Source organism: Chiloscyllium plagiosum, chromosome 18, assembly GCF_004010195.1.
Source record: "Chiloscyllium plagiosum isolate BGI_BamShark_2017 chromosome 18, ASM401019v2, whole genome shotgun sequence".
Classification (NCBI taxonomy): Eukaryota; Metazoa; Chordata; class Chondrichthyes; order Orectolobiformes; family Hemiscylliidae; genus Chiloscyllium; species Chiloscyllium plagiosum.
The window spans coordinates 37,862,889-37,888,070 of record NC_057727.1 but is presented as its reverse complement, the minus strand read 5'-3'; the positions used below and the strand labels follow the sequence as shown (position 1 = coordinate 37,888,070).

Sequence of the window (25,182 nt, the reverse complement as noted above, 5' to 3'; positions counted from 1 at the left end):
GCACATCAGTGCTACATCTCTGCAACTGGTCAAGAAAGAAACAACTGAAGTCACTGGCATTCAGAGGACCTACTCAGCCCCATGGAGGACAGACTCCATGGTGTTAGAAATTTAGACCTTCATAGAAATGCACAAGAGCAACAGGCAGGCTTGTTGGAAGCATGTGGGACATGACATAAAGATTGCAGGACTGCACTGGTGGTGTTTGCATTATGTAGTCTCTGGATGTGATTATTTAACTGCCTCTATGGACAGGTTAGAGCCAAAAAAACTGCAGGTGCTGGAATCCAAGATAGACAAACAGGAGGCTGAAAGAACACAACAAACCAGGCAGCATCAAGAGGTGGAGAAATCAACGTTTTGGATGTAACCCTCCTTCACTTCTCCATCTCTTGATGCCTGCCTGGCTTGCTGTGTTCTTCCAGCCTCCTGCTTGTCTTCCATGGACAGGTTGGCAGCTGTGAAGAATAGCCAGGCCCAGCACACTCACTGTCTGCTGGATATACACACACAGATCTGCACTCCAACCCGCCAGCTACTCCAGCAAGATGACGGGGGATGAGGAACCTCGACCTCGATCCATGGCCCTTCCTCACAAGGAGACAGGGCATTGGCAGGAGACACCTAACTAGAGGAGAAACCACACACGGGCCTCATGGAAGTCTCCCTGGATACTACACAGTTGGTTGGCCTTCCACATCCATCCTATCTTGTTGAAATTCCTGTTTTTGAGGAGGGTACACTCTGCATGTCTTGGCCACAAAAATCCTTGTGGTTACCCAACCAAGAGTCCAGGACCAACTTGTTCCACTATACAGTAGGTTTCCTCCACTTTTGCTGCAGGTCCTGGGATTACTCCAAGATGCAGTGGATGAAGAAGAAGGTAAAAGACCTTCTGAGGGCACACAGGTTGAATGGATATCACTTCATTGTAATTACATTCTCATGTTTGCATCAACACTGCGTATGCAAATGTCTGGCCAGTAGCAATTGCAAGATTGTATGTACAGGGTCTAGACATCCTTTGCATTACATAAGGATTAAAGCGAAGTAAACATCTCCTGCACCATGTGCAGGCTTTGGACAATTGGAGGATGCTTGCTATTTTGAACTGGAGTGAATCTTTCCAGGCTAAAAGATATTACTTGTATATCCCAGCCATTAGTGGTATTGATTCCTGACAGTACATAATGCAATCAAAACTGTTTGGGGCTCAGATTTGTATAGCAGGTTAATGATGGAAATGTGTTGCTGGAAAAGCGCAGCAGGTCAGGCAGCATCTAGGGAACAGGAGAATCGACGTTTCGGGCATTAGCCCTTCTTCAGGTTAATGCCTTGGTTTCACACACAGCTCATAGCTGCCTTTCATCTGCATTGTGTGGATGACTTTGTAATGCTATTACCCTTTGAAGGGCCTCACATCATTCAAAAGTGAAGCCCCCTCTATCAGAGATCAAAACACTTAATCCACCCACACCAGGTGTGGTGGCAGCCATTTTGAGTCCCATTGTGCACTTAATTTTTTCATAACAATGATAGAAGGCAATGGTTACTGAGTGTCAGGCTCAGCCTCTTACCCTTGGTGAACCCTGAAAAGTACACATTTCTTTTGTAATAGTTCTCCCGCTCAACCTCTTTGCTCATGAAGTATGTTCCGAGATGTTGGTGATTGGTGTCCATGAGAGAGGTCCAGAGGACTAAACAATGAACTGGAGTCACCAGGTAACTGCCCTAATTTTTACGTCAGGAATTGTCATCATCTAGTTTCTATCCAGTAGTTGGGAGAATGGAAAACTGCATAACAACGAGGTGAGATTGGATAAAAATCAAATGTTGATACACAATAATACATGCAAATAGGCATTTTGTTGCTTACTAGTGAGAATTTCATCTCAATGTCTGACAATCATTGGAAAATGTGAAGTTTTGCTCTCAACATCAAGAAGCCACTCGTCAAATATACTATATGATTTTCCCAACTTTTTATTCACAGAACCTCATGTCATTCAGTGCCTGTGAAAATGCCTGGTCACCATTAGCTTTTAATTCCAGATGTTTGTTGAATTCAAATTTCACCATCTGCCTTGGTGAGATTAGAATGCATGACCACAGAGTGACATTACCACTACGTAATAATGATAATTTATGGTTATTTAAAAGGGTAATTAACATAAACAACCACTAGAAAGTGACAAGTGACAAACTCGAGGTGTTATGGTGATATAGCAAGCAAGCATAAAATCCAGGCTGACACTCTGGGGACATTTATTTGAATCCCATCAGAGCTAATGATAAACTTTGAATTTAATAAATTTGGAATTTAAAATGCTGACCAATGACTAAGCAATAAAATGATTTTTCCCATTTTTTTAAAGAAACAGAGCAGTAGAGCTACATATTAGTCCAGGGTAGTGATGGGAATCAAAGACAAGTTAAACAGTTGGGTTTAATTAATACTAACCTTGGTTTCCCTCTGGTGGGATACATTCCAACCTGGCCTCAGTGGAATTCACATGAAAGCAAGAATTGGAAAGTGGCTGAACTTTAGCCTGTGTTTTTCTCCTCTCGCAGCCTGCTTTTTGGGTAGGTTTTTGTGGAGTGAGAAAGGGTAAATAATTTTTCAGCTAAATCTCACTCACTCACTCACCCGACCAATCATTCACACATCCAGCAAGCTACTCACACACCCACAAAGCCACTCACCCAGTCAGCCATTAACTCACTTGCCAACCTAAACAGCCACCCAACCAGCCAGCAGGGGTCAACATATTTTGTCTTTGAGGACTCCTGAGGTTTTCTCAAGGGCTACATTTTGGTTTTCACAAGTTATTTTTTTCATTCTCCCACCCACTGACTTATTGGATGATGCAGCCATTGTGGTAACAGTGACTTTAGTATTTCTGTTCTATATAAGGCACAGGAACAGAACTAGAATAATTCACCGATGAAGGAAAGTATGCCTTCTTGACCATTCTATCCACCTGTGTTTGGTTTGAACACTGAAGGGATAACTCAAAATTTCTAAATTTTGAGTAATGTCTAAATTTAGTTGTATGAATATCCAAGGAAGAGGCTATCAGACTTGCTTTCAAGTGATAGAGAAAGGAATTCTCTGTGGTGTTTCAGTACTGAGAAAGGGGTGCTATTGGGATAGATGGAATAGCATATTTTTGCTGGATGTTTTGAAATCTTTCAAATTGTATTCTATGTAAATAGCTGATTTAATCTATTTTATCTTCTCCTCATTGTAATAAAGCTCTGGTTTTCTGTTAAAACCAGATCTGAAGCAGCCTGTGTTTGTGTTTCAGTGGAAAAACCATCTTGTTAAATAAAAATAAAGAACAGATTTCAGTCTGGGAGATGACTTTTTGTTATTAACATTTATAACCATAACATCATCGCGCAATCTCCTTTACATGACAACCATCATATGATTCTATTTTCTCCTGTACTCAACTTTAAGCCCCTCTCTCCCTAACACCCATCTTGTCGCCTCCTTCTTCCCACACCTATCTTGTTGCCTGTTCATTTCTCTCCTCCCCATTACCTCATTATTTCCTTGCAGCAGTAAAATCAACGTTTCAGGAAAGGCTTTTGCCTGAAACGTCGATTTTACTGCTCCTCGGATACTGCCTGAACTGCTGTGGTTTTCCACCACCATTCTAATCTAGACTCTGGTTTCCAGCATCTGCAGTCATTGTTTTTACCTAGTTGATTTTAACCCTACTGCGAATCCTCTTGCAAGCCTGCCTTGCCTTGAAGAAGTTTTCCTCCTCTCTCTACAAGACTCTCAGGGATTCCCTCTCCCACTGCAACTCCCAGGTGATTTTCTCTGTCCTGAAGCTCTTCAACCATGTCCTGAAACAAACTCACTACTACAGCCACATTTGCTTCCTCAGTGCCTGCCTCCGTAACCAACTCATCCCACATGGACTCCGGACCACCTTTAAACCAGCAGAGTTCAGAACCGAACAGGACAAACAGTACAGACTACAGATTCAAAAACACCAGCAACGGTTCTCCTTCAAGATCCTCCGCTCCACGCTCGCAGCAATGCGCCGGCACCTAACCTCTCTACAGTCAGCCCTGCCTCAGCTGAGGGCCACACTCTCTCAGAACGGCGAAGGACCCCTTCTGTACTATATTCTCAGAAGAATTCATACTCTCAACAAACAGTATTTCAACTCCATCGCTGTATTCCTGATGAAGGACTTTTGTCCGAAATGTCGATTTTACTGCTCCTCGGATGCTGCCTGAACTGCTGTGCTTTTCCAGCACCATTCTAATCTGGACTCTGGTTTCCAGCATCTGCAGTGATTGTTTTTACCTCATTATTTCCTTCCATTCTATTGATGGGACTGACACTTATCTGATTGAACACCCCTGCAAATGGATATTTCTTGGTGACTAGGGACCTTCACGGGCAGATTTATCTACTGCCTCCCTGTGTATATTGAGCATTGCCATCCTGCCAGCTTCTCTCTCACCCCATCAAAGTAAACAGAACTCATTACCAAAATTACAACAAAATCTCCAATAAAATGAAATTATTTCTCCAGCACAATGCAGCGAGTGGAGGGTAGTTTCATATTCCAGACTTCTGTGTAAACTCAATTCCAGTCACAACAAGAAAAATTATCCATTCAACTCCATTCTGACTGAGACAATTGGATCCAAATAATGTAGCCAAACCTGTAGGTAAAACAAACAAGTTACTTTAAATATTTTGTGAAACAGCTTTGCCTGCGCTCTGAAGCAATTTAATATTTAAACTCATTGAAAACCTTGCTGGACACATTCTATCCAGAAATGCAGCTGGCCCTATTACCCTATTCATGCTGACTTGCATTTCCTTCAAATCCCACAAAATGTCATATTTAAGATTCTTATCATTATGATAAGTCTTCTCATTATATCTCCCCTTCCATCTCTATTCAAGTTATAAGAAATGAAAATCAGGTGAGATGCATAACAGATGGATGAATTGATATCACACATTTAGCACTGTTGTCCAAGACAAAAATTATGTCCAGTTACTTAGACTGCGATTGAGTATTATGCAGTGCAGCTGATGCCAGGATTAGCTGAAACAGGTGGAGGTTGGAAGGTTCTAACCTGAAGAAATTAGAGAGTTTCATTAGCAATGTAATGAAAGTAATACATATTATCATTTTTGGAAGTTGGATTTTAATATAGCAGCAGAGGGATCTTGGTCAGTTGTGTGAGGGATTTTTTGAACGTTAGAAATTCATTCTGGCACAGTGACCTAAATGTATCATACCTAAGAAAGCATGTGACTACAATCAAGAGCCTGGGAGAACCCATATTATGTAAAAGATTAAGACATTTATAATGGTGAGTTCAAGACAGACAGATTAAGTTGAACAAGGCTGCTGGTTTTGCTTTGGATTGCTTTGCAATGGATCAACAGTTTCAGTTCAGTTCAGAGGAACCAGTCACCTTAGCAAAAGTGTTTCCTAATCTGTGGAGTTTCCAAGCAAGGACAGCTTCTGAAGAAGTCTTCAAATTGTTAGAATTGAGGAGGTTTGGGCCCATGGAATTGTGAAAGATTCATGCTTACAGCCTCCACAGTCCATGAAAAAGTTATGCAGAAACTTAAAGAGTTGAGAAAGAAGGATAATCTCTGGAATTGAGTCCTTATACTGAATATTGTTCTGAAAAAGGCTCAACCTTCGTTTGGTTGATGGTGTTAAGAATTTTTAAAATTGTCTCCTATATCCATATTGCTCATTTTGTTGTCTTTGATTGTGTATTAAGCTTAGGTCCTACAGCCTGGTGTGAACATATTTCAGAGACAAACTACTACATTACCTGTTCATTGCATTTCCTCTCACCTTAAAAAAACCTATAAATTAAAAAGTAACTTGGTATATATAATTTTGCAGACACATTGTGACTAAATCAATATCAACAATACCTGAAAACTTAATAGCTTGTGTTGCACATTGGGATCATAGTAAAAACAACAGAGACATTCACAACTAATGTAGCCTGAATAACTCACATGTAAAGAAAAAATACTTTCCTTAATCCCATTACATGTTTAACAAAATATCATTTGACATGGATAATGAAAAGAACAATTTATTTCTGTCTTTCCACATACTTTCAATTAACCACTTTGGATTTTTTCTTGGTATATCTGGATATTTTCCTTAGTTTCATTCCATTCTCCCAATATCTCCTGCTGTGTCAAACCTCAACTTTGATTTGACCTCCAACTCTAGTTAATGATTGAAACTGGGATAGTGATAGATTTATTTTAATTAAAGATCCTGACTTGCTTTGGATTCTCTAATTCTTGCAAACATTCCATTTCTTTCTGACTTTCATTTTCTTTCTAACTTGCACTTGATGAAAAATTTGGATTCTAGGAAGCTCCCCCTGATCTCTCTTTGCCAGATTTCCTCCTCCAGGATATAATCAACATGACACTGCTAGAATCCGTCTCTAATCTTCATGAGTTAAGTGAATGTAACTAGTCTCTCAGTCATTATTTCGGTGATTTCTCACTAACAATTCCTGACTAGTATTAAACTTTCTAAGTTTCAAGCCTTGTGTATTATGATTCATCTTCACTTTGCTTTGATTTTGTCTTACTTTGCAAATGAGGTCAGGCTTAAACAAACAAGACCTTGTCCTTAGGGAATGTTTAAACACCATTATGTGCATTGAACGAACTGTTCTAGACTGTGCAGTTGCTCTGTTACAGAACAGGAAAAGATTTAGCTTGTGTTGAAGAGAAATATGAAAGTACTGCTAAGCTTGTCATCCAGTAAATGCTTCAGCAAAGATCTCCAATGAATCTTTACACTGCTATCCACAGCAGATGCAGGGTGATATGGTGGTATTAAAGTGTGTTTGATTGTACTCTTACTCAGATATATTCCAAACTCTTCTGATGTAAATTGTGAACTATTACCTGATGCCAACACTATGCGATCTCATAAATTACAACCTGATTCTCAAACCTCATAATTTTGAAGTATTGGGAATAGATTCAACATTTATCCATTTGCAACAGCTATCAAAATAGGGTACAATTTTCTCCTGCTTCAAAGAAATTGACACAAACTCATTCTCACAATTTCCTTGAGTTAAACTATGGGACAAATTATGTTTGGATCATCTCTCATTCTGAAACACATTTCACGGCTTTTCACCAACTCATTATCATTTAATATTCAGTCTTCCTTGCTCAAAAAGCATTTGTGTTCTTAGTCTCGACTGTAAATAGTTTAAATTTGACTTAGCATTTTCTTGTAGTTGCTTTGCAAGATAGCAGATAGCCTGTTCCACATCTCCAGTTTCTTACCACATTGTGATTTGTCCAGAAACATGCCATGACTATTGCTATCCATTTGTGCCTAGGACAGGACACAGAGGCACCACCGGTCATCACCATCGATGACTACGAACTCAATGTCATCCATCAGTTTACGTCCCTTGGCTCATGCTGACAACCTCTCCTTGATCACAGAGATCGACAAGAGGATCAGGAAAGCAGTCTCAACTCTTGCTTGACTCACAACTCGAGTATGGACAACTCCCAAGCTGACAGTGAAGACAAAAATGTCAGTCTACAACACCTGAGTCATAAGCACACTGCTGTATGGCAGTGAGACATGGACTACATACGCCAGACAGGAGAGAAGACTGAACACATTCCACTTGAGGAGTACCTGCCATATCCTGGGCATATCCTGGAAGATAAAGTGTCCAACACAGCAGTCCTATCTCGCGCTGGCTTTCCCAGCGTGTATACTCTGCTGAGGCAGCGAAGACTGCGCTGGCTGGGCCATGTCCACTGCATGGAGGAGCGTCCACTGGGAACAAACCCACTGGGTTCCCCCAGCTGCGCTACAAGGATGTCTGCATGAGGGACAAGAAGGCGCTAGGAGAGTCTTACAGTACACTGCATGAGATGGAGAAGCACTCTGAACCAACACCACGAAACAGGGAAAATTGAGTGCTGCACTAGACAAGCAGGTACGAAGGAAGGAGTGCAGCAGTTCTAGCAGATCAACAACCACATACAGATGTGACCTCTGAGATCAGGACTGTCACTCCAGCACTGGTCTCTTCAGTCACGAGCGATGTTGCTTCAGGAAAGCAGAAATCCAGAACAACGAGGATGCAACCCATGGTCAGCCGTGACCAAAAGGGGCCTCATTTGTGCCTGATTGTAGAGGTATCTTGGAAGTAATGAACCAAGTGAACCAGGAGAGTGAGTTGAATAACATAAAATCAGGAGATTTGTTCAAGCTGGGTTTGGGTCCTACTTAGGAACAGAAATGATAATTCAGCTCCTTAACCCTTTTCTGACATTCAAATAGATCATGGCCGATCTGTACATATCCCACTTACCATTTTTTAAAAACATTCACAGGATGTGAGCATTAGTGGCTGGGCCAGCATTTATTGCCCATCTCTAATTGTCCAGAGGGAGTCACAGTAAGCCAGACCAGGTAAGGACATTAGTGATACAGTTACATTTTTTTAACAATCGACAACAGTTTCGCTATCATCATTAAACTCTCTTTTTTTAAAATTCAAATGCTATCATCTGCCAAGGCAAGATTTCAACCCAGGTCACCAGAACATTGCTTTGATCTTGGGATTAATTGTCTCGTGGTAAGTAGGATAGGACACAGAGGCACCACCAGTCATCACTATCGATGACTACGAACTCAATGTCATCCATCTGTTTACGTCCCTTGGCTCATACTGACAACCTTTCCTTGGACACAGGAGATCAAAAGAGGATTGGGAAAGCAGCCTCAACTCTTGCTCGCCTCACGACTCGAGTATGGACAAATCCCAAGCTAACTGTGAAGACAGAAATGTCAGTCTACTATGCCTGCGTCATAAGCACACTGCTGTATGGCAGTGAGACATGGACTACATATGCCAGACAGGAGAGAAGACTGAACACCTTTCACTTGAGGAATATCCGCCGTATCCTGGGCATATCCTGGAAGTCAGTGTCCAACACAGTGGTCCTATCTCACGCTGGCCAACTAGGCCATTCCTTCCCTAGTGAAATGTCCCCTAGTGAGAGGACCAAATGCGAGGCAACTGCCTGACCAATAGAGGGGTTCAGCCAATTTAATTATTCAACTGTCTATTTAGAGTCCGCCCTTGAGGTATTTTGCTGACAGAAGTACAGCCTCTGACAGAATAAAGAGGCCACCAGTTTCATGGACGAAGCTTCCTGTGACAGCTTGATGAGGACATCGGAGTTGCAAGTTCCATGCAGAACAACAGAGAAGTGGGAAAGGCTACCAAAGTGACATTCTTTTTTTCCATTTTTAACTTCTCCTTCATCCTTACACTCTCTTGGTACATGTGCTGAATTCCTAAAACTACAGATCTTCTGAAAAGGATCAACAATATTTGCATCTTCTGGGAAAATGGTTGAATTAATCCTACTACCGAAAGTGCATGCTTTGGATGGCTGCTTTAGCCCTACCTCGTGGTATAGTCCTGCCATTTATGTTTGGGTTTTGCAGGTCTTTATTAGGAAACCTAAACCATTGTTAAAAAACACGAAAAGAAAGCAAACGCTGTCCTCTGACAACAATTCCCATGACTTCTTTTAGAAAAGTTTGTAAACCAGGACTGTACTTCTGGCTACCAATTCATAATTGATCTCAATGTTGAAGGTGAATGTAAATATCAATTGGGCAGTGAAAGAAAGTTATCATTAATGCCATTGGAGCTTAAAGAAATGAAATTTAGACTAGATAGACTTGATCTTTAAAATGCAAATTATTTAAATTTACAATCATAAATGGTCTGCATAATTCTGAATTAGTGGACATTGAACTCTGGAAGATGTTCAGAAAAGTCTTGTCGGCAAATAAGTATTCCAAGTCTGCTGTCATGAATCCATCAAAGTATAACTAAAATCTCAGCATGACACCAAAGGAAATCATGGAATATGCTGATGAGAGACTGCAACTACTGCATGACTGAATTTGTTTTGACAACATTTAGTCAATTATATTTAATCCTTAATATGAGGAAAGATAAGGCTGTCTCAAGATCCATATTTGCACCATGATTTAATCTATTAATTCTTCTAAAACAGAGTAACCTGAATGGGGATTATAATGATAAACATAAATTATCAAGCCACTTAAATAAATTTGTCACTTCCCCACAACCAAACTTAATGTGAATTACGTGTGACTACAAATACTTGTGAATTTGCCAAGTTCTCCACAAATAAAAAAGATTAAAAGTCAATTTCAAAACACAGCATGTTCATTGTTAGTGCTAGTGTATTTTAAGGAATTAGACATTGAAGAATTACATGACCCTAAGTTTATCATTGGAATAGAAATTCTGCAAAATGTAAAACATTCAGACTCCTGGAATACTGCACAATTATATATCCAAATCTAATTACCTATGCTAAAAGAGAAGAGGAAACAATGCTTACAAGCATAATCTCCTATCTCTCTAGTATGTGGGAATGCTCTGAGAACTGCTGATGTGTGTTGGAATACAATCAACTACAATTTCCTTTTACTAGTTACCACCAAGTTAATGGTCCATAGGTTTAATTACTTTACTTCACATTTGTTAGAACTAGTGAAAAGAATGTCAAAAACCAGAGTTCATTTACAATGAGAACACTTGTTGTCTTCATGATCTTACGTTGGATCATAAATCATGAAACCAAAAAAACAGAAATGTTGGTGCTGAAATGTGAAAGCAGACGAGTCAGATCCAAGGATTGTGTCTGACCACAGAATTTGCTTTGCCTATAATTAGGCAGTTCTACTTTTGTCGAAAGTTCAGTTTATATTCAGAGCCTGGAAGAGTACTAGACGGGTGTAGTCACATATATAAGCAGAAGAAATGTAAAACAGACCATACCTTTTATCCAAAAGGACAATAATTGTTCATTTACAAATATACATAGGAAAATATGAATCAGAAGCAGGACTGGGCCATTCAAACCTGTAGTTTCATTCAATAAGACCATAGCTGATATGATTATATCCTCAAATCCACATTTCCAACTATATAATTTCACCAACCTGTTTAGCATGAATTTATCTCTGCCATAAAAATATTTGCATACTCTAAGAAACTTCAAAGACTCATGACTCTCTGAAGGAAAAGATTTCACCTAATCTCTGTTTTAATTGGTTGACACCTGACTTTTAAACAGGGACCTGTAGTTCTCTAGACCTCTGTAAGGTGAAACATTTCCTCCATATCTCACCTTGTCAAATACCTCAGGATCTTATATGTTTGAATCAAGTCACCACTTACTCTTCAAAACTCCAGAAGAGGCAAGTTTAGCTTGTCCAACCTTTCCTCATAAGACAACATTACATTCCAGGTATTATTTAGTAAACCTTCTTAGAACTGATTCCAACAAGTTTACATCCTTCCTTAAATAAAGTGACCAATGTAACACATAGTACTTCAGATATAGTCTCAATGGCGGTCTGTATAACTGAAGCATAGCTTTTCTACTTTTGTTTTCAATTCCACTTATTACATATCCATGTTAGCTATGGGTGGCATAGTGGCTCAGTGGTTAGCACTGCTGCCTCACATTACTAGGGACCTGGATTCAATTTCAGCCTCAGGCGAGTGCCTGTGTGGAGTCTGCACATTCTCCCTGTTGTGTGTGCGTGTGTGTTCCCTCTGGGTGCTCCAGTTTCCTCCCATGGTCCAAAGATATGCAGGTTAGATGAACTGGCAATGCTAAATTGCCCATAGTGTTCAGGGATGTATAGGTTAGGTGTATTACTCAGGGTAAATGTAATGGGTCTGGGTGGGTTACTCTTTGGAGGATCTGTGTTGGGCTGAAGGGCCTGTTTCTAACTGGAGGGATTCTAGTTCTAATATTTACCTACTCACTTAACCACATTATCTTGTCTCCTATCTATCTTTTTGTCAATTCCCTTTGTAAAAACATTGCTTGAATAATATAATGTGCAATTATCAGGGGTATGCAGGAGTGTACAGTTGAGGCTAAAATCAGATCACCTGGTGAAGCATGTTCAAACAGCCAAGTGTTTGGATGTTTGTATAAGTTGCCATCTTCTTACTTGACTATATGGGTGGTGGTGGTGATGAACCTGAGGTTCACCACACCTCAAGGAGAGTCTCAGCTGGTGCAGGAATTGAACCCACACTGTTGGCATCACTCTGCATCACAAACTAGCCATCCAGCTAACTGACGCCCACCCCATGTGTACTGTATGCTTAAATAAGATCAAATATACTATTATTAATATAAAGTCAGTTTTAAACCACTGGACTCACAACATATAGCAACCTTAAAGTTATTACATCATATATCTAAAAGTATTCTGCTATATGACTTTAACGAGCTAAGTTATGTCACAAAGCCATTGCTCAACACTGAAAGATGTATGATGACCTTTGCAACCAATTAAGCAAAGACATGTAATGTCATGTTGTCATCTTAATTAACTGATAAAGCAAACATTTTCATTGACAATCTTTGAAAAGACAATTTGTCATTTTATTACCTTCAGTAAGTAGAAATGTTGCATTGTTTAATGGTTACCAGAAACTGCTACTTATTTACATCTGAACTCAGTAATACATAAACATCCAAAATATACACAAATACTTTTAACAGCAACAAAGAAGTTAACAGCAACTTGTATTGTAGATTTTACTTTTATGGTGTGTAAGGATTTAACTGAGCTAAACACAAACATTAATTAGAAACAAATCTTTCTCAATATCAAATGTGTGGTCTACTTGGAAGGTAAAGTTACTATAGTCCTCCTGGACCATAGGGGTGCTTTCTCATCAGAGAGATAACAACTGGTTACCACACCTCAGGCAAGGGAAGAAGTTGAGAATGTGGGATCTTCACAGAAACCTCAGCCAGTGCAAGATTTGTACACATACGTTTTGATGTTACTTTGCTTTCTAAACCAGCCACCCAGCCAATTGACAGGATGCATGCTCAGATTTTTATGCATCAGTCAAGCATAATTTGGTGGCTCAATGGCTAGCATTGCTGCCTCACAGCACCAGGGTACTGGGTTTGATTCCTGCCTCCGGCGACTGTCTGTGTGGAGTTCGCACATTCTCCCTGTGTCTGTGTGGGTTTCTTCCGGGTGCTCCGGTTTCCTCCCAAAATCCAAAGGTGTGCAGGTCAGGTGAATTAGCCATGCTAAATTACCCATAGTGTTAGGTGCATTAGTCAGGGGTAAATATAGGGTAGGGAAATGGGTCTGGATGGGTGACTCTTCGGAGGGTAGGTGTGGACTTGTTGGGCCAACTGGTAGGGGATCTAATCTAGTCTAAATTGTAAATAATATTTACGTTACTCAGTTGTATGCTGTAAATGTATTTATTGTTTTCTGGATCAAAAGGATGTATCGGTTGACAGGAGGAAATAGAATGAAGGTCTAGGAGGCTATGCAAATCTTTATCCACATATCGGATCACACTGATGACAGTGCTAAAGGACCCATGAACAACTGATGCAAATCAACATGTTTCATTGATATCACTATACAAACAGCCAAAAATATCTTAACAGATGAAACAAATATTGAAGTTGCTGAAGGAACTCAGCAGGTCTGGTAACCCTTCTTCAGAACTAACTCTGAGTTTTCTCTAGAGTTAGCTACCAGATGCGCTCAGCTTTCCCAGCAATTTTTGTCTAAAGTTATTAAACTTGATATTGAGTGTTAGAGGCTATCGGGTCTCCAAACGAAAGCTGAGGTGTCGTTCAAGCTTGTGCTGAGGCTCACTGGAACACTGCAGCAGGCCTGCAACAGAAATGTTGATGTCAGAACATGGTGGTGTGTTGAAGTGGTAAGCAACTGGAAACTTGGGGTGATTTTTGTGGACAGAGCATGGATATTCCACAAAGCGAACACCCAGCCTCCCCAGTGTTTCGTCTCCCCAGTGTACAGGAGATTGTATTATGAACGGCAAACACAGTAAACTACATTCAATGAAGTACACGTAAATCGCAGCTTGACTTGGAAGGTCCTTGGAGAATCAGAGGATCCTATTGTTGGTGTGGGAGAGAAGAGAAAGGCAGAGGGCAAAAGTGCAGGAACATAGCTAAAGTCCCTGTCAACAACAGTAGTAGGGAATCCTCAGTTGAGGACAAAGGTGGTCATTTCTGAGGCCCCCTTGTGGAAGGTGGTATTGTCTGAACAGATGTGATGGAAACGGCAAAACTGGACAGTTCATCTCTGACTCCTCCCTTCACTTCCTCAGCATCTCTGTTTCCATTTCTGGGGATAGGCTGGCCACCATTATACATTACAAACCCACCGACTCTCACACTGATTTATAATGTCTTTTGAACTTTAGAGAACTTAAAGCAGCAACATTTGCAACATTCTAGCCTTTTTTTTTAAAACCAAAGCTTTGACTTCTTTTTATGTCCAATTATGGGTGCAAACATTTAAAACATTGCTATACACCCTCGCTATACAACTACACAGCTCACACTCTGCTTCCTGTAAGGAATACATCCCATTTTCCTAGTTTCCATTTCATTTCTATTGCTGGCCTACTGCTGTTGTTGGCCAGATCACCAACATCTGTTATTCTTTGTTTTGTTTTATCCAAACAGATGAAGTTCAATGTTTGATGTTCAGAAAGTGGATCAACTAACATCTTTAGAAATGATTGCTTAAATGTTCCTAAGGTTCTCCAGCAATCTTCAGTGGACTAGATCAAGATGCTGTTTGGAAACATTCTGCTGGCTACCCATTATTAGTCCATAATTTTACATGGTATGTAACACTGGGTGTGTAATAGAGAGCACAGATCTAGGTTGACATATTAGAAATGAGGTGAATAACTGGAATGTAGAAAGCCTCATTCCTGATGAAGGGCTTTTGCCCGAAACACTGATTCTCCTGCTCCTTGAATGCTGCCTGACCTGCTGTGCTTTTCCAGTGCCACACTCTCAACTCCAGTCATTTGCCGCAAACCATACATGTTCACTGTCCAAAAGGAAACAATTTCATCCATCACGCTTGTGCCAATTTCACAGTCATCCAAATTATTTTACCTATCCTAATTTAACTCCTTAGCCTGACATTTTCTCTGTTTTAAATATTATCTCATTTTGCTGAATAAATGCAATGATCTTTGCTTCAGTGATTTCCATTGAGGAAGGATTCCATTCCACAACAACACTTTGCACAGAGAAATGTCTTGTAACTCCTTACCTTGCGTGAAGGGACAGTTTTTTTTTTAATTTATGACCTCTCACCAACAACTTCTAACCAAAGGCAAGTCTCTACCTATTCAATTGATGATCTTAAAAGCCCCTACCTAAATTTTCACTTAATTTCTCTCTTTGCCAAAAGTAATAGTCCCAGTAGCTCAAGTTTCTCCTGGTGGCATCTTTGACAGCTGAGCAGCAAAGCTTTCAATGCCTAATGAAACCAGAAACCAGTAAGTTACTATGACAATGTGCACTTCCTGTGGAATTCCACCATCAACTTTATAACCTGCACTGCATCGCCTGTTATTCATTATTGTGTTACTCAGCATTGTTTACTTTTAACATTTGCATCCACAATTGGATATAAAAATAAGCTAAAACTTTTTTGTAAAATGACCAGCATATTGCAAAACCTTGCTTTAAATTCTCTAAAGTTCAACAGAGATTATAAATCAATACTTTTTTCTGAAATTTCTGGAAATGAGTATAGTATCATGCCATTATAATTTTTACTCACATCAAGAAGCTTCATCCTGGAGCTCTGGTGGCATGTGTTAAATTAAAATTTCATATCTTTAGACCCAAACTAACGCAGGTTATTTTCCTAAATTCTGGTAGTGAGGTGATATTGGAGTTAGAAATTCTATTAGGAAAGACGGAACGTGAAACTCTTATTAATACACAAAATCACCAGACTAACTTCATGTGTGACTAATATTTCATCGTTGTTTGAGATTCATTAACAATCACCACTCACACACTCAATTCTGTTGGTTGGGTATTCACAAGAGATAACAACAGCAACTGGAAAAAGGGAGAGGTGACAACAACATCTGGAAAGAAAGGGGAAGATGGGATTTGGAACAGATGGGTAATTGGCTCTAACTAGAAAAAACTGCTATTGGTTGAAGATTGCGCAATCTACTAGGAACTGCCTTGGCAATACTAACTCCCCAACAAACAATACTTTGAGGTGAGTCAGAGCCTCACTTACTTGCTTTGGGTCTATCCTGATAATATACCTTCTCATCCTCAGCATCACCTTATTGATTCTCTGGTGTAAGCTCACAATCATTTTGTGCCTTTTCTTTAATGAAGCACCCAAAACTGCACATATTATCCAAACTATGATTCATACAATCATAGAAACCCTACAGTGTGGAAAGAGTCCATTTGTCCCAACATGTTGGCACCAATCTTCCAAACAGCATACCATTCAGATCTAACCCCCTCTCCACCCACTATGACTCCTCATTTACCATGGTTAATCCATCTAACCTGCACATCCCTGTACACTACCAATCCATCTAATGTGCACATTTTTGGACTGTGGATGGAAACCAGAGCACCCAGAGGAAACCCACACAGACAAGGGGGGAATGTGCAAACTCCAGACAGACAGTTCCCAAGGCTGAAATCAAACCAGGGTCCCTGGCACTGTGAGACAGCAGTGCTAATGCTTTGCATAAATTCATCAATATATTTTCACTTTTGATTTATTTGACCTATATATAAAATCAGAGTGCTGTTAAACCTTTTTGGTGGCTTTAGAACCCTGGTACATAGATTTTCAGTAAATTATGAACATTAGCTTCTCGGTCACTCGATGTTTCAACTTCATATCATTCAATATGTATATGCCTATTACTTGCTTTTCCTCCTAAAGCACAATCATATATCTCCATTAAACTATAGCCTGCCCAAATTGCTAATATGCATTAGTTACCTCAATGCAAAGATTCCTAGCAGTAATGATTGAACATTTTAATTTTAATACTTTTGGAAAAGGTCAAATTGATCAAGGTCAATCTATTACATTCCCCAGTCCTGGGATTGGGATTTATTTTTAAATTCTATTTTTCTTTGGCTGCTCAGAGACTGTCATTTATTCTACACTCTGACAAGATATGTCACAAGATATTTAAATAATGTTTAACTTGCAAATCTAAATAGATTTTGAGTACATCTTTACACTGACCAAAATTATTGTTATGCTGCATTTCTGTTGGTACTTCCTGAATCCATTCCTATAAGAGTGATCTTTTTCACAGGCAGTGACCCAACTGAACAACTCAAAAAGCATGAGTCACATCTAGTCATTAAAAAAAACATTTTGTTCTTTGACAAATCAATTATTTGTTCTTACATATCATAACTGTTGGAATAGCTCAAAGTCATTAGTAAATAAAACATTATGACAAATGAAACCAGAAATTGTTGTTAATAATATAAATTAATGATTACATCTAAATGATCCTTTTTCTGTCCACATTTTGTATTTTAAATAGATTAATACCTCTGCTCACAAGGACACAGGAATTCCAAATAGATGATATTGCCTGTCAACCCTGCTCCAACATTCACAGAAACATAGAACATGGAAACGGCCTCGGGAGTAAGGATAGGCTATTCACCCGTTTGAGTCTACTCCACCATCCATTAAGATCATGGCTAATTTGGTTGTAGTCTCAGCTCCAGTTTCATGTCTAAAACCCATAATCTTTGACTCTCTTATCCATCAAAAATCTAATTCAACCTTGCATAAATGTAAAGACATATCCTCCACTACTTTCTATATAAGGGAATTCCACATTCTAAAACCATCTATGAGAAAATGAATCACTTATTTTCTGTCTTAACATAAGATCATAACTGATTTTGAGCTTCAACTCTACTTTCCCAACTACCCTCTCTATCCCTTGATTCCTGGAGAAACCAGAGTATCTCTGTTCCACTCTAAAAAATAGTTAAGAACATCTACAATCCAATTCCAAAAGATTAATGATTGTTTGAATTAAGAAATGTCTCCTCTTCTCAGTCCTAAATGATTGACCATTTATTCTGAGACTGTGACCCCCATCTTCTAAGTTGCCATACAGCGGAAACAATCTCTCAGTACCAATCCCTTCAGAATATTTCAATAAAATTATTTCTCATTTTTATAATTTCAGAGAATATAGGCTCAGTTTACTTTGCTCATTTGGTGAAGGGAGGGAATTACGTGCATAGTAAGCAATCATTTTCTAATATGAACAGCAGTTATTTTGAGGCTCGATCCATTATGGTTTAAAACTACAAGTTACCCAAAAAAATTCCTAATCAAGTAATCGCAATGGATTTGTATATGCTGGGATATTCCTATCTTTTATATTTAATCCACAATTCGTGAACTTAGCCCATATAAATAATTGTTTTTCATTTGTTTATTCCACAGTTCCTTTAGAGTCTAGTTCCATTAATCCATTTATGTTCCATTCTTTCATTCCTGAAATATTTGAATATTAACATAAATATTGTATGATGTTATACGTTATTAAATAATATAAGCAGCAACTAAATAGCAATAAGTTAAAATCAAAACTGTTGAAGAAAATTGTGAATAACCACCTCCAAATCTCCATATAATTTTCTTGGGGAAAAGCAACAAAACTCAGGAATATTATTCATTACTCATTACTTACAACAAAATGTACTTAGAAGATTTCATTTGAAGGTAAGGACACCGTGGCAAGTTTGCAAGGTGAGTAGATATGCGAAAATTGTTCATTTGTAACAAGTACAAGAAGTATATGATCCAATATAGTACACAACTTGTTAACTATAACTAAATATGCATTTCCCATGTGAACTAAAACCTTGCCAATTATTATGGATCGCTTTCACTCCAGATCGACTGCTGTTCAGTTTATTAATCAATGTGAGGTTCTGCCATGCTGATGACTCATTTTAATCTTTGAATATTCACTCATAAAGAATAACACTGGGTGATTTTCTCATAGGTGTTATTGCTGAAAATGTTGCTGTGATAATGATATCTGAAAAAGGTACTGTTTTGGCCATTTTAATTTGCTTCATCCTTAAATCTTTTTTCTCTCTCTATCTGTTTTATTTTGTCATAACCTCCTCTAGCTGAATGAACAAGGTCTGGACTAATCTTGTTTTGTGCATAACTGTCAGCCACAAATATTCAAGCAGAGTGGTGTGGACATTTTTATTTTTTTCATGCCTGTAAGACAGAACAGCTAGCAGTGTGAGTGAAAACATTGCCGAGTCAGCCAACAAAAGCAAACATAACTTGAGATCCAGACATAAAAACAGAAAAAGACTGGGAATATTCAGGAGGTCAGGCAGCATTTGTGGGCTGTTACAATCCTGGACCAGTTAAAATCTGCTAAGGACTGGTAACTTTTAGCTTTCACTTAGATAAAGTATGACATTCAGGGGGCTTACTACTAGAATAAAGCCACCTGATTCCACGGTTTTGATCAAACTACAATAACTATTAGAATGCTAGAATAGTAATGCAATCTAAAATGTATGTATTCTTATATTCAGAATTAACATATGTGTACACAGATCAAACACTCCGTGGTGCATATCAAGTAGCATATGCAACTAAGAAATTAATTCCACTCAGATATTAGTGCTACAGAAGATTGACCAATCTCATTAAACTTCACAAGGAATCATAATTCCTCACCTTTGCTGATCTTCCCTTGCAAGAGCTGCTCCATCATAGACTACTGCAATGAGCACTCCTGCTGTGGTTGATCATCCTACTATCCTGGATCTATGCTCCCCCGACTTGGAAACTACACTCCAATACTGACTCACAAGTTTAACTCCAGCTCCTCACCAACAGCTGGATTTGGCAAGGTTAAACTGCCGCTGGGTTTTTTTTTCCCTGAGTGCTGTGAGTGCATGTGAGAAAGTGTGTGTTCGTACGTGTGCATGGTTTTTAAAGTATGTATGTGAGTGTGACGGAGTATAAGCCTATGAGAGTGTGTGCATGTGGGTGTGACTGCAGAGGTGTATGTGTGTGTGCATGAAAGAGACTGTGTGTATGAGAGAGGGCCTGCGTGAGTGTGTGAATATGTAACTGTGCTTGTGTGTGTGAGAGAGAGAGAGAATGTAAAGTAGTGCAACATGAACCAAAGATCCCGGTTGAGGCCATCCTCATGGGTACCGAACTTGGCTATCAGTCTCTGTTCAGCCACTCTGTATTGTTGTGTATCCCAAAGTTCACCTTGGAGAATGGTCACCCGAAGGTCCAAGGCCAAATGTCCCTGACAGCTGACCCAGTCAGGGAACACTTCAGTGGTCAGGGACATTCGGCCTTTGATCTTCATGTGACCATCCTCTTAGGCAGACTTTGGGATATGCAAGTACACAGAGTAGCCGAGCAGAGGCTGAAAGCCAAGTTCGGTACCCATGAGGGTGGCCTCAACCAGGACCTTGGGTTCATGTCACAATACAAGGTGACCCCACTACACAGTACACTCTCTCTTACACACACTCAGACATACTCATGCAGACCCTCTCTCATACACACACTCCCTCTCATATACACATGCATATACCCTTCACACTCACACCCACCATCTCACAGACTTATACTCCATCATAATCACACACTTTACCAAGCATGCACACATGCAAACACACACTCTGTCATGTGCACTCACACGCAGACACTCACAATGTATTTCTCTCTCATGCATGCATGCACACACATAAGTCTATGGGGTGAATTTGCATTTGCAGAATTGTATTTGCAGATATATTCTATTTGCTCAAAAAACAATTAATCTGCAGGCAGTCCATGCAGGCAGTCAATCTATGTAACATTTTATAAATGACTACTTTGGAAATAGAACCAATCTGACTCAAGATTGGGATAGTGACAGACTCTAACCTCACACCTTTAATGCATTGTCTGAACTGAGATGTCACCTTTTGTTTTAAAACCTTAAGTTATCTCAAGAATGACTTAAAAGAAGTTCTGGAATTTACAGATTAATGATCGGAACCTGCAACCATTCTGAAAGATGAAAGACTTAACAGCAATCTAAGTTTATTCAATATATCATTTCAGTAATCTTTTGCGATAAATTCTGTGTCTTATAGTCCTGCTACCTGATAAAGGAGTAGCATTCCGAAAGCTAGTGCTTCCAAATAAACCTGCTGGACTATAACCAGGTGTTGTGTGATTTTTGACTTAATATAAATCAGTTACATCTCCCCAAAATAAAACTGTTTTGTGAACTTTTCAACCCCCATTCTCAGCTGCAAATAAATATTAATATCTGTAGGCTTTTTCCAAACTCCTCAAGTTTCCCCCCCAAAAAAGTCAGTGACCATTCCAATTTCTCATCTTCCCAGGGTCTTGACTCCAACAATCCCTACACAGAAAATTGAAAGAACTGGATGCTGGAAATCTGAAACAAAAAAAAATTGCTGGAAACTCTCAGCAAGATGTTTTGCAGCATTTGTGGAGAGAAAGCAGAAATAACATTTCAGGTCCAGTGACCCTCTTCAGAACAGAGAAGTTCTAAAGAAGGGTCACTTGACCTGAAACATTAACTCTACTTTCCCTCCACAGATGCTGCTAGACCTACTGACATTTTCCAGCAATTTCTGTTTTTTTGTTTCAGATTTGTCCCCTATACAGAATCTATTTAGGTCATTTGCCTTCCTGACAGGAAATATAGCTAACCGTAACATGGAGTCTACATTTTACTTAGGTTGTCCTTTTAAGACTGCCTTAACCTTTGGACATCTCTTCAGCAATGCCATCCCCTTCAACAAATCGTCCTGAGTGAACGATTTGAAAATTTTCAAAAAGTCCTTCCCCGATTTCTGGCCAAAAACTGAAAGTGACTAACACTTTGAAACCTTGAGAGGTTAAATTCTCACAGGATGCTGGAAATTGATTTCATCAGATAGAGACAACAAAGTTAACATTTCAGGCCATTAACCTTCATTCACAAATATTATCTATTGAACAGTCAATGACCAGAAATCCTAACTTTTTTCTCCCTCCACAGATGTTGCTTGACCTGCTGAGTATTTCTAATGTTTAATGTTTCACTATCAGATTTTTAGCAACAGTAGTATTTTGCTTTTGAGCTGCCAACAGATGTGAAGTTCAAACTTATGCAACTTTAGTTTCTGGAAAGATAATTCATTTGCCTACCAGGGAACATACTTCGTATTTACCTTGTGTACCTTTAAATAATTATTGTTACCTCAAATTCAACTTCTGGAATAATCAAATCATAAAATTTCATTGTCCATATTAGTCAGCTGGTGATGCAGCTTTTTGATTGTCACAATTAAAAAGTATATACTGTGGTGTGTATGTAATCTGTAATGAAATATTTCATGTCTTTATTGATCACAGAATTGTATTTCTTTTGTGTATAAACATATCAAATTAGCAGAATACTTCAGAATAGCAAAACTGGTCATCTCACAATATAGAATTCAATCATCTGGTACACAGGATTATGGACAAATATTTCACACTTAATCATGGTAATAAGTCAATTTGCTGACATTTATGGTTCAAGGAACCTAAGTTCTAAATAAAATCACTCAGTGACACACACATCCCATAAAAAAAATTAAAAGAGTACAGTCAGTGTCAATTTTGTTTATTTTTTGTTTAGAAAATGATACTCTGAAAATTGTTATTTTACAGACTGATGTGTATCTGTTCTGATGAAGAGCAACATTGTTTTCTACATAGATGGTTTAAGTAAATCCCCATAACAGGGCATGTATGTACTTTTACCAACCATTCTGAAATGGCACTAGTTAATCATAGAAAACAATCTTAATCTATAAAATTATATTTTAATTCTTGTAATAAATAAATTTGATTTAGGGATCAAGCAATACATTCAGGTATCAAATGTCTGAATTGCAGATCCTACTCCAGTTATTGGCACTGACAGTGCATCACCACGTGATCAGAAGCTACAGCTACATAACAATAAACAAATATTGCATTTCTATACAGTAGAATAAAGTAAAGGCTTCTTTAAAGAAAAGTAAAGTAATTCAGTTTTGTTAGAATAAGCATTTTTTAAAATTTGGACAGATATCTGGAAGTGGTAATTATTCCACTAAATGTTGAAGTCCAGATATTCAATTCAAAATACTTCTCTAAAAAAATCTTGAGTTCGCCATCATTCTTTAATATGTATATTAAATTAATACATTTTAGTACAAATCAATGGGTAGCACCATGATTAGCACTACTGCCTCACAGTGCCAGGGACCTGGGTTTGATTGCAGCCTTGGGCAACTGTCTGTGCAGAGTTTGCACATTCTCCCCAAGTCTGTGTGGGTTTCCTCCGGGTGCTCCGGTTTCATCCCACAGTCCAAAGATGTGTAGGCAAGGTGAATTGGCCATACTAATTTGTCCATAGTGTCCTGAGATGTGCAGGTTAGGTGGATTAGCCATGGGAAATGCAGATGAGGTGGGAGTGGTTGGAATGCTCTCCAGAGAGTCCGTGTTGGTTCGATGGGCTGAATGGCCTACTTCCACACTGTAGGGATTCTATAATTCTATGAACGAACTCCAATGTTTTCTAAGCATACTGTACACACACCATTGCTCACTGTCTTCTAAACAAATATCATTGCCTCCGGGGTTCTTCTAAGCCAATTATATTTACCATCTGGAAAGGAAACTTAATTTGCGACAAATTATATTCTTTAACTTATCCGTCATAAATTATAATACCAGCTTTTAAAAACAAAGAAATAATCCACTCTGGTAGCATGATTTTAGAAGCAGCAAAATTAAGATTCCAAGTTCATTTCAATATGAATGTTTGTATATCAGAAATGTGAAGGAAAGAAAATCGAGGCAGAGTAAACCCCTCAAGCCTCATTTGATTCTTCAGTCAGTGTATTCAATGTAAAAAAAATAAGTCAAATCAGTTATAAAATGGGGAACCTCAAGTATATCGATCGATTGGCAAATTTTCAGGTTTAACATTTTCCATAGGGTTGACACAACCAATCTAACGCCATCCTCCCATCATCGAATTCGAACGTCAAACATTTCTTGCCATCAATTACTGCCTGCCAAATATATAATAAAATCTTATCCTTTATTTAATGCATAAATGTCTGGAATAACATTTCAAAGGCACTAGTTTGCGCAGCAATTCGTACGTAAAAGCCCTTGCCTGGTGGTATAAACAACTGGTAAGGCAAAGGGGCGGAATCACGTTCTCTACAGAAAACCTTTGTATCACATTTTTGTCGGGAACCAAATAGATGAGTTCGGACCAGCAGTATGCATAGTCATCTACTTCATCTGTATATTGTCTTGATATTTAAAAAAGTATTGCATTCCGCTTCATAGGCAAACCAACGATAAATAAGTCAAACGAGTCAAAAAGCATTGCAAAGCAATATCATTAATTTACTATCTGTCACGTCCTTTCTTAAATGTCACAAATGGATTTTCTGTAAAACTTACCCATTCGAGGAGGCGCACAAACCCCAGCGGCTCCTTGACGATGCGAAATGTTCCAGATGCTACAAGCTAGAGAATTAAAGTATTTAAAAAGCAATTATTTTAAAGAAAACACCTTGAAACAATATTTCTATAATACTATATCACCTAATGCAACTTGAGACGGAAGAATAAATGTATCTCTGACCTGATTGAGAATGTCCATCTCTGCAGCCTGTGACTGTACCGCTTGGTGTGTGGATGAGGAGCTGCTTGTTGACGGCTCCCAGTCTGATTCTCCAGAAACTCGACTGCTGCCGGAAATTGCCGAAGTTTGACGGAGCTGGATACAATGGCCTTTCCCATTGGACAAGCTGAGCTACGTCCAGGCGGCCGAGCCGGGAGAAAGGCTCGCTCCGATAGGTTGGTAGAACCGTCCATGCCTGGATTATTTCTATTGGACGGTGCGCGCCGGCGCCTTCGTTGCCATGGAGACGGCAGGTGCACGTGAATCGGAGCCAGGGAGGAATGCTGAAGATGATCCAATACGACAGGCCGCGATGACATTTCACCAGTTAGTCAAACAGAGCCTCCTCAATTGCACCAGCACTACAAATATCTCATGTTGGAAGACCTTTAAAATGGATGTCCACAAGGACCAGTTTCAGGTCCCCTGGCTCTCCCTGATGTCCTG

General features: G+C 39.1%; 1 protein-coding gene across 1 annotated transcript in view; it reads right to left on the bottom strand.

The window, feature by feature from the left end:
* The window catches only part of synpra (synaptoporin a), a 370,118-nt gene extending 345,312 nt beyond the window's left edge, over positions 1-24,806 (bottom strand). Inside the window, exons 1-2 of the mRNA XM_043708256.1 lie at positions 24,697-24,806; positions 24,513-24,578 (exon numbers count right to left, since the gene is read on the bottom strand). Of these exons, the coding sequence (XP_043564191.1) occupies positions 24,513-24,578; positions 24,697-24,714 (84 nt within the window). The 5' untranslated portion in view covers positions 24,715-24,806. The remainder of the gene's footprint in view (positions 1-24,512; positions 24,579-24,696) is intronic.
* Between the last annotated feature and the right edge of the window lie 376 nt (positions 24,807-25,182).